Source organism: Mercenaria mercenaria, chromosome 4, assembly GCF_021730395.1.
Source record: "Mercenaria mercenaria strain notata chromosome 4, MADL_Memer_1, whole genome shotgun sequence".
NCBI classification, from domain to species: Eukaryota; Metazoa; Mollusca; class Bivalvia; order Venerida; family Veneridae; genus Mercenaria; species Mercenaria mercenaria.
Genome location: NC_069364.1, coordinates 39,031,445 through 39,043,044, shown reverse-complemented (window position 1 = coordinate 39,043,044; position 11,600 = coordinate 39,031,445). Strand labels below are relative to the sequence as shown.

The following is an 11,600-nucleotide window of genomic DNA, read 5'->3' as shown; positions in this document are numbered from 1 at the left end:
GTCTGCCGAGACCTTTGCTTAGGCGCGAGTCTTCGCTTAAGCGCGAGTACTCAGTGTCTTTGATCAAGTGCAGTCTGCCGTGACCTTTGCTTAGGCGCGAGTCTTTGCTTACGCGCGAGTACTCAGTGTCTTTGGTCAAGAGTAGTCGGCCGGGACTTTTGCTTAAGCGCGACTAGTCTTTTGTCAGGATTAGAGTGCTGATACTTTTGCTATGCCACGAGGCCTTCTTTGTTAGGAGTAGCCTGTCTAAATCTTCGCTAAGCCGCGAGGTCTTCTTTAGTTAGGAGTAGCCTGTCTAAACCTTTGCTAAGCCGCGAGGTCTCTTTGGTCAGGAGTAGAATAATATCGAATATTTGCTACGTTTCGGGTTTTGTTTTCTAGGCGTAGAATACTCGATCATTTGCTTAGGCACGAGCTCTCTTTGGTCAGGGGGTCTACTAAGAAATGAACGTTGCTCTTCCTTCCTGAAAATATCATTAATACTAGTATGATATGTTCATCTTATTTTCGAGTGAAAGAATTCATTGAGAAATTTAGATTCAAAGATATGTGACAGACAACCTCATAGCCGATAACAAAATCAGCTTTTAAGAAACTGACAGAAAGATTCCAAATGTCAATACACAATCTTTTCAATCTGAATCCTTGTCAAAACGAAGACAGAATTACAATATTAATAAAATGCACTTCAAACAATAAAGAGGTCCCATCCACGTAGGGCCTGTTATTACCGGCGACCCGCCACGACCTTGTCATCAAGTGAGCGGCGGCCAGATTTCTAACCCACCTAGCCACATTTGTTGTCTATTGTTTGTCAAACAGCGTCCTGTACTTGTCAATGTTTTGATGTGAATTATTCTACGTCGGTACAATTTTTGATGATTTTATCTTCAAAGAATCTAAATATGCTGGCCTAAAAGCCATCAATGTCGACGGATTATATTTACATGATAACCCTGTTTGACCCGTAATGACCAGGTCACGTGACCTCGTGAGGACAGGGTCACCATAGCTATGGTCAACTAGCGTCCTGGCTCAAATTTTCAGGTTAATTGTAATTTTATACAGTACTTATGAATAAAAAGTGTGAAATTCTATCACAAAACACTTACAGAAATAGTTGCCTTTTGTGTAAATTGACAAGATCATTAAGGTAAATAGATTGTAATTTCTGAGCTTTTCCGTGGTTTGCCCTGGTCTAAGGTAAAATGTCATTCAGGGTCGTGGGACCACATTCCCTCTTTTTTAAATTTATACAGAAAAGGTTGAAATGGTAAGAATTCTTCTTCATTTAACGGTACTTCTCAAATTAAACTTGTTTAAAAATATTTGAAATCCTCACGATCACTTGTCCAAAGTAATGGGAAAAACTGTACCTGCAGATATAGTTGCACAAATTAGATTTGAATAAATATATAGTCTTGTTATACCAAGAGATATTCTCATAGAACATGTTGCTTTGAAGTTAAAAGCTTCGTTTTTGAGATTTCTTAATTTCCGTCTTATCTACATTACAATTTTAATTACAATTAACAGCACAGCCGGAACAAAATTTGATTTTCGAGATATATTTTGGAAGTTTAATGGTGTAATTATATATCAACATTGCTTAAACATTTGAAATAACCGTTCCTTTGTTCGACCACTGAAAGCGCGTATTGGACATAGAACACCGCTTTCTTTCGGACATTTGACGATAATTGTCACAAATAATCGCGACTAATTCCGACCGTTATGTGCTATATCCTGGCTGTCACCATCTGTCAGCAGCAATCAGTGCCGATCTGGTCACCTTATGGTCACATCTGGACAACTGTCCAGACCACTTTTCTCTGTGGTTAGACGTAGTGACAATATTAATGATATAAATGCCATCTTAATCGGGAATGATGACAACGATTTGTCATAGAAAATAATTCGTGTTTGCTGTCTTTAAATGGCGGTTTAGTCGCCCAAAGGAAAATCGCCGCGATCTTACTTTAGATATGAATTATAATTAGAGTAATTATTCCAATTCCTCGGAAAATAGAATTAATGTTTAACACTAACCAGCAGGTAATTATTCGGCTTATTTTAAGCTTGATTAAAGAACAAAACAACAACAGGCTATACGCTGCACCTCAATCTAGCGAATTTACATGTTGAAGACTTCGAATGACAGAGGAACAATACAAAGAGATATAACAGAAACCCCTTAATAGGGAATCGATCCTACCGATTTTCGCCGCTTCGTGATCGATCCCTCTTCGGTAGCATGCGATATATATCGAATGAGAAATACTATCGAATTAAAGAAATATGTCCTTCTGGCACGTGACTTCGGATTTTTTGGAAGAATACGCCTCTTCCTTGCGCGTAATAAGCGTACACATAACTTGTCCGAACCACAATGTCTTGCACATCAGAACAGATATGCGCAGTATTGTTTTCTTTATTCCAAAATCTACCTTTAAATGGATGCAAACGTATATTTTTGGGCAAGCTGATGGACTGTAACGATTCCAGATTGAGGCAGTGCCTTATTTCATATTAACTTAGTAGATGATTATCAAAAATATTACGAATTTGTTGATCGAAATTACAATGATCAGATATTCGATATTGACGTATATCTCACTTCTATTTTTGTACTGCACATGCATCATGCGGTGGCAGACGGTCAAATTTAGATGTTTTTAAACCGATTTCTTTCATCCAGTTAACATTTTCATCAATTACTTTACGGCGTTATTTTTCGTTTATTGGTTCACAGAGCATCAATTTCTCAGCATATTTTGGCTCCTGCCTCCGGATGTTTGTACAATATTTGGAAACATTTATTTCAACATAATGGGCTACAACGGTTGGAGATACGGCGTTATTTAATCTTGTTTCTTCGGACAGATCAGTTTAAACATCCGAAAAGATATTTCAGTGACACGCAGCGTTTAAAATTGATTTGCTTACATTTGTACTATGCAAATATTATCCCATTCCCCTCTGATATTTTCTTTGTATTTCGAGATAGCAATCTTGACTACTAGTGGTTACAGGAAAGATAAACAGTAGCAAATGAACTTCAAATTATCTTTATTTGGTTAGAACCTGCTAATATTTTTATAAGAAATTGAACGCAGTTGCTGCGATATAAACGCTTAAACTACATTTAGATTAAATTACTTCGCAAAGGTGGTCGTATGATGGTGAAATAGGTACAGGTTTTTTCTTAATTTTATGGAAATATTATCATCATGATCTTGAAAAAAAGCATTACTGTCGTCATTTTAGCACTTAAACGTTTCCATACCACGCTGCAGAAAGAGCGTTTGTTGTAAATTGTTTGTGAAAATTGTAAACATGCAATCCATTATTTGGAGAAATATAGTTTACTAAGAAGTTTTTCAATAGTTTGTGATCCAATGGAGAGAGACAAGTTTCAAGGACGATGTTCTCTAGAGACTCATTGATGTAATGTCACTTGGCACAAAACTCAGCAGATTTATATGTTCCCTTCATGTGGCGTCAGCTTAGATCGAAAATAAATTAACTAAAAGTGCTAAAGAAATTAAAAAATTGAATAAAAAAGTTTTAGATGAAAAAAAGAAAAGAAAAGAACAACAAAAAAATGACATACGAGATCAAATACAATTTCATTGTATACTAATACATGTTATAGGTCTACCTATGCAACACGCGTTTAACAAACCTGTTGAATGGTCAGAAAAGTTTGGTTTTTTTGCTAAAACATGACCGATTTAAATTAACCAGGGAAGTATTAAGATCATGATAAATTTCATTTCTAAAAACACCATTTATTTGCATACTTTGTAGTTTGTGCACATACGTGAATAAAGTTTGTACTAAAATTATAAAAGTACGAAATATCTATTTGAAAAATGGTCATTTAGGAAAAATGACTCTTTTCCCCTCTGTTTTTCTATTGTGGGAATAGGGAATGACAGTATCAATTTTATAACAAGTAGGGAAACATTAAGGTGCTAGTAAATCAACAAAACTTTTTACATCATTAAAATAATGAAAGATTAAATTTTGTGCTCATACGTGGATAAATTATGTGGAATAAAAAATAAAAAAAGTTATTACAATTTAAAAAAATAATAATTTAATTTCCTATATATCTCTATAGTAGCAAAATCAATCGTACGTGAATCGATAACGCCGATAGCGTATTTTCAAGGGAGACAATTTCATCGATAAGCCAGCGATTTGGCCATGAAAGCTGGCAATATTGGTCAGAATGCAAAACCATAGTGTTTTTTCAGACATTTCTATAAAAATGGCTATATGTAATTCATAGAGATACCTAGCAGTGTCAACCGCTGAATATCATTATTTGTTGACTGAGTTTCTCTTGAGGAAAATAATTTGCAAACATATCGGAAGATAGGAGGCATCGTTTTGCTGACCATTTCTAAATCAAATCTGGTTCTTTCCTAAAACCCCTAAATACTGGAAATAAAGAAGAAAGATGGTCCGTTTCACCCTCATTGTTTATGGCCTCTCAAATGTTCAATGGCTAATGCTTGTAGCCTTAGTAATAACCTGTGTCGTGGTATTATTTAGCTAGAGTTAGCTAATGCTAAATATATTTACATAAGATTTACTATTTAATGTTCTAAGTCAGTTAGCGACTATTCTAACTTTCGTACAATTTTGCAATGCGCTTTTTGCAGAAAGCAGTAGTGACACAAAAAGTCATCAAAATTTTACATCGAGTTTAGTGGTTGAATGACATCACTGTGATTTTCAGCAGATCTGTCCAAAAACAGCAAAATATATCCGTTATTTATATTTTAACAAATTAGTACAGCAAAAGGTTTTCCTTGTTGTATTATAAATTCTCTGATATTTTATATATTTTGATAATGGAAAATAGACATTTTTGACCCAACTGCACATCAAACAGACAGGCTAGCCTGGCAAATTTCCTTTTGCTGAGTTTTCTTATTATTTATAGTATTTATATTTATAAATACTGAGTATTTATAGGTCTGTGACCTTGTGCAATAGCACAATGGACAATAGAGTTTATCGAAATTGAAAAAAAAATACAAAAGAGACAGATTGTTTTATGAGAGGTGTCGGAATACATTTTGAGTAATATATCTGTCAATTACATAAATGCATCCGTACAAAACTAAACAATTATCCGCTTTGTACAAACCAAGATTGATTACTATCATTCATATCAAAAGTAACATGATCACCGTTTGGGAACATTCATCTTACAAAATTGCCTCTTTAGAGAAAGTTTGTAAGCATATCAGATTTTAACAAACATAATACCATGCTTTGAAGTTGATACAAACTTTCTATGCTTGTAAGAAAAAAGTGTATATAATGATTCTTAAGTTTAAATGTATTTGCAAAGAGAGTTGCATTTCAAATAGATCTTTCAAGCAAAGGTTACTTTAAACAATTCAGTGTATATCTAATCGCAGTGTTCTTTCTTCGTAGCCTACTAGTATACTGTTATCGAATGTCACTTTTTGTGCAAGGAATATGATATATATATCTTAAATTAAAAAATTAAAAATTAAGTTACTTTATAAAGCGAATTGAATAAAATAATAAAATTCGAGGCTCTCTAAAGCATGTGTGTCATTTTTAATGAGTAAAATAAATGACACAAATGTAATATTCTTTTTGTCATAATTATTTATTATGTTGAATGATTTCATAGCGCTAGCCTCAGCAAAACATGTCATCAATATTTTTGCCATAAAAACCTCTTAAATAGAACCTTCTGAACATTTTTACAAGAGCTCTTATCTCTGACACTCTGTTGAGATAAGTCTAGATAAAAAAGAGAAAATAATGTTCTGATAAAATTGTATTGTCAGTATAAAAATAAAAAATATAAAAGATCGCTAGATTGTGTTGTCTAACACACTTTGTATGTCTAGTGTCGGTAATGATGCTGTCAAAAATGTCTATGTTGAGAGCCAAAGTAACGATGTTATCATATTCCCTCAGTTCTGATGTCCTCAAAAGCTTTCAAGATGTAAGCTTCATTAATAATGTTATAAAAAAATCCACATTGCAAACCAATGACACGATGTTAGCATTATGCTTTCACAATTCAAACCTCAGTGATATTGTCTTCAGAAGTTTTCATGTTGCAAGCCTCAGTTCTTATGTCCTCAAAAGCTTTCACAATACAAGCATCAGTGTTGGTGCCTTCTAAAGCTTTCATAATGCAAGCCTCGGTTCTAATGTCCTCAAAAGCTGTCACGCTGCAAGCTTCAGTTATGATGTCCTCAAAAGCTTTCATGTTTTAAGCTTGAGTTCTAATGTCCTTAAAAGCTATCACGATGCAAGCATCAGTTTTGATGCCTTCAAAAGCTTTCACAATGCAAGCCTCAGTTCTGATGTCCTCAAAATCTTTCACGTTGCAAGCCTCAGTTCTGATGTCCTCAAAAATTTTCACGTTGCAAGCTTCAGTTATGATGTCCTCAAAAGCTTTCATGTTTCAAGCTTAAAAGCTATCACGATGCAAGCATCAGTTTTGATGCCTTCAAAAGCTTTCGAAATGCAAGCCTCAGTTCTGATGTCCTAAAAAGCTTTCACGATGCAAGTCTCAGTTCTAGTGTCCTCAAAATCTTTCAGAAAGCAAGCCTCAGTTATGATGTCCTCAAAACCTTTCACGTTGCAAGCATCAGTTATGATGTCCTCAAAGGATTTCACAATGCAAGTCCCAGTTCTTATGTCCTCAAAATCTTTCACAATGCAAGCTTCAGTTCTGACATCCACAAAATCTTTCACGCTGCAAGCCTCATTCATGATGTCCTCTAAAGTCTTCACGTTGCAAGCATCAGTTACGATGTCATCATAAGCTTTCACATTGCAAGCCTAAGTAACGATTTAAACAAATGTTTTCACGATGTTCATGGTACAAACCTCAAATGGTTTAAAAATGCAAGCGTTAGTAATGATTTTTACAAATGCTTTCATTATGAAAATTTCCCAAAACTCTTATGGAACAAGCAGAAGTTACGATGTCCTCAAGTTCTCCATGATACAAACGTAAACGAAAAATGTCCCAAAATACTTTCAGAATTAATCTTGATAGTGATGGTATCAAAAATTTCCGTGGTACGAGGTTCAACGGCGATGTTCTAAAATGTTTTTATGATGCAAGTTTCAAGGACGATATTCTCAAATGTTTTCATGATGCAAGTTTCAAGGACGATGTTCTCAAATGTTTTCATGATGCAAGTTTCAAGGACGATGTTCTCAAATGTTTTCATGGTGCAAGTTTCAAGGACGATGTTTTCACGATGCAAGTTTCAAGGACGATGTTTTCAAATGTTTTCACTGTGCAAGTTTCAAGGACGGTATTCTCAAATGTTTTCATGATGCAAGTTTCAAGGACGCTGTTCTAAGAAGTTTTCATGATGCAAGTTTCAAGGACGATGTATCAAATGTTTTTATGGTGCAAGTTTCAAGGACGACGTTCTCAAATGTTTTCATGATGCAAGATTCAAGGACGATATTCTCAAATGTTTTCATGATGCAAGTTTCAAGAACGACGTTCTCAAATGTTTTCATGATGCAAGATTCAAGGACGATATTCTCAAATGTTTTCATGATGCAAGTTTCAAGGACGACGTTCTCAGATGTTGTCATGAAACAAATTTCAAGGACGATGTTCTCAAATGTTTTCATGAAGCAAATTTCAAGGACGATTTTCTCAAATGTTTTCATGATGAAAGTTTCAAGGAGGGTCTCCTCAGATTTTTTCATGATGCAAGTTCTCAAATGCTTTCATGATGGAAGTTCCAAAGACGATGTTCTCAAATGTTTCCATGATGCATGTTTTAAGGACGGTGTTTTCATAATGCAAGATCCAAGGACGATGTTCCAGATTTTTTCATGATGAAAGTTTCAAGGACGATGTTCTCAAATGTTTTCATGATGCATGTTTCAAGGACGGTGTTTTCAAGATGCAAGATCCAAGAACGATGTTCCAGATTTTTTCATGATGCAAGTTTCAAGGACGATGTTCCAGATGTTTTCATGATGCAAGTTTCAATGATATTATTCTCAAATGTATTCATGATGCAAGTTTCAAGGACGATGTTCTCAGATTGTTTAACGATATCTCTAATTGCTTCCAATATTAATTCCATATACTAGTAACCATGTTGTCCTCAAATGTTTCCCCTATTCAGGAAAAGAAATCCTTAATTTTTACACTAAACAATGACGATTATAAATTGCTTTTTGCAAGTCTTGGTAACGATGTCTGCACATGTTTATGCGGTGTGAGTTTCAGTGACTATGCAATTAAAAGTTTTCTAAAATAGACTTCAGTAGTGTATCATTAAATGAAATGGTTTCCAAGTCTTTGTAAAGAAAAGATCATATACTAGTATATGGTTCAATCATTAAGATTGCAGTGAAAATGTCATGTGCACAATTCAGTTATGTTGTCGTCAAATATTTCCAGTAACCATGTCATCAAATCTCAGTAATAATGTCCTCAAACGTTTTAATGATGCAAATCTCACTAAGAATGTCCTCAAACGTTTTAATGGTGCAAATCTCAGTAATAATGTCCTCAACGTTTTAATGATGCAAATCTCACTAAGAATGTCCTCAAACGTTTTAATGGTGCAAATCTCAGTAATAATGTCCTCATAAGCTTTAACAATGCAAATCAAAATAATAATATCCTCTAAAGCTTTAATGATGCAAATCTCACTAAGAATGTCCGCAAACGTTTTAATGATGCAAAGTTCACTAAGAATGTCCTCAAACGTTTTAATGATGCAAATCTCACTAAGAATGTCCTCATACGTTTTAATGGTGCAAATCTTACTCAGAATGTCCTCAAACCTTTTAATGGTGCAAATCTCACTAAGAATGTCCTCAAACGTTTAAATGGTGCAAATCTCAGTAATAATGTCCTCAAACGTTTTAATGGTGCAAATCTCAGTAATAATGTCCTCAAACGTTTTAATGGTGCAAATCTCAGTTATAATGTCCTCATAAGCTTTAACGATGCAAATCAAAATAATAATATCCTCTAAAGCTTTAACGATGCAATCCTCGGTAATAATGTCCTCAAACGTTTTAATGATGCAAACCTCACTGAGAATGTCCTCAAACGTTCTAATGGTGCAAATCTCATTAAGAATGTCCGCAAACGTTTTAACGATGCAATCCTCGGTAATAATGTCCTCAAACTTTTTACTGATGCAAACCTCACTGAGAATATCCTCAAACGTTCTAATGGTGCAAATCTCACTAAGAATGTCCTCAAACGTTTTAATGGTGAAAATCTCAGTAATAATATTCTCAAACGTTTTAATGGTGCAAATCTCAGTTATAATGTCCTCATAAGCTTTAACGATGCAAATCAAAATAATAATATCCTCTAAAGCTTTAACGATGCAATCCTCGGTAATAATGTCCTCAAACGTTTTAATGATGCAAACCTCACTGAGAATGTCCTCAAACGTTCTAATGGTGCAAATCTCATTAAGAATGTCCTCAAACGTTTTAATGGTGCAAATCTCACTAAGAATGTCCTCAAACGTTTTATTGATGCAAATCTCACTAAGAATGTCCTCAAACGTTTTAATGGTGCAAATCTCACTAAGAATGTCCTCAAACGTTTTAATGGTGCAAATCTCACTAAGAATGTCCTCAAACGTTTTAATGATGCAAATCTCACTAAGAATGTCCTCAAACTTTTTAATGGTGCAAATCTCACTAAGAATGTCCTCAAACGTTTTAATGGTGCAAATCTCACTAAGAATGTCCTCAAACGTTTTAATGGTGCAAATCTCACTAAGAATGTCCTCAAACGTTTTAATGATGCAAATCTCAGTAATAATGTCCTCAAAAGCTTTGACGATGCAGATCTCACTAAGAATGTCCTCAAAAGCTTTGACGCTGCAAATCAAAATAATAATATCCTCTAAAGCTTTAATGATGCAAATCTCACTAAGAATGTCTTCAAACGTTTTAATGGTGCAAATCTCAGTAATAATGTCCTCATAAGCTTAAACGATGCAAATCAAAATAATAATATCCTCCAAAGCTTTAACGATGCAAGCCTCAGTAATAATGTCCGCAAACGTTTTAATGATGCAAATCTCACTAAGTATGTCCTCATAAGCTTCAACGATGCAAATCAAAATAATAATATCCTCTAAAGCTTTACCGATGCAAACCTCAGTAATAATGTCCTCAAACGTTTTAATGATGCAAATCTCACTGAGAATGTCCTCAAACGTTTTAATAGTGCAAATCTCATTAAGAATGTCAGCAAACGTTTTAATGATGCAAATCTCACTAAGAATGTCCTCAAACGTTTTAATGGTGCAAATCTCACTAAGAATGTCCGCAAACGTTTTAATGATGCAAATCTCAGTAATAATGTCCTCAAAAGCTTTGACGATGCAAATCTCAGTAGTAATATTCTCAAAAGCTTTGACGATGCAAATCTCAGTAATAATATTCTCAAAAGCTTTAATGCTGCAAATCTCACTAAGAATGTCCGCAAACGTTTTAATGCTGCAAATCTCAGTAATAATGTCCTCAAAAGCTTTAACGATGCAAATCTCAGTAATAATATTCTCAAGCGTTTTAATGATGCAAATCTCAGTAATAATATTCTCAAACGTTTAAATGATGCAAATCTCAGTAATAATGTCCTCAAAAGCTTTAACGATGCAAATCTCGGTAATAATATTCTCAAAAGCTTTGACGATGCAAATCTCAGTAATAATATTCTCAAAAGCTTTAACGATGCAAATCTCAGTAATAATGTCCTCAAAAGCTTTGACGATGCAAATCTCAGTAAAAATGTCCTCAAAAGCTTTGACGATGCAAATCTCAGTAATAATATTCTCAAACGTTTTAACGATGCAAATTTCAGTAATAATATTCTCAAACGTTTTAACGATGCAAATCTCAGTAATAATATTCTCAAACGTTTTAACGATGCAAATCTCAGTAATAATATTCTCAAAAGCTTTAATAATGCAAATCTCAGTAATAATATTCTCAAAAGCTTTGACGATGCAAATCTCAGTAATAATGTCCTCAAAAGCTTTAACGATGCAAATCTCAGTAATAATGTCCTCAAACGTTTTAATGATGCAAATCTCACTGATAATGACGATGCAAGCCTCAGTAGCGATGTCATGATACTGGTCAAGTTCAACGGCGATGCCATCCCATCTGATGCTTCTAAGGTACAAATTGCAGTAAATTGTTATCAAATATGTTTAGAATGATAGCCTCCAGGGTTTTTCATAATGTAAGTACAAGTCCTAAATACAGTGTAATCAAGTGATTTCATGATGGAATATATGCAAGCCTTCGTAGGGTGACATCTATCGCTATTACGATGTCATACGACGTGAAATGTTTTCAAAAGCTTAATATGACGAAGCCAGAATGACGATGTCTTAAAATGCGTGATTTCAACAACGAAGCTGTGTAATGTATACTAATTTTGTGCTACATTTTGTTTTGACATTTGCGTCTCTTCGAGAAGATGAAAGTGATGCAGTTGATCCAATTCTCTGTGTTTGCAAATTTAATATAATTTTCGAAGTTGATAAAAATTCTTCCATTTTGAA

At 34.3% G+C, this 11,600-nt stretch overlaps 1 protein-coding gene across 1 annotated transcript; it reads left to right on the top strand.

Moving 5' to 3' along the window:
• The first annotated feature begins 10,272 nt into the window (after positions 1 to 10,272).
• On the top strand, positions 10,273 to 11,252 carry LOC128556595 (putative uncharacterized protein DDB_G0286901). Its single transcript, XM_053542136.1, has 2 exons — positions 10,273 to 10,278; positions 10,311 to 11,252. Exons 1-2 carry the CDS (start codon positions 10,273 to 10,275, stop codon positions 11,250 to 11,252), a joined length of 948 nt encoding a protein of 315 aa, XP_053398111.1.
• The last annotated feature ends 348 nt before the right edge of the window (positions 11,253 to 11,600 follow it).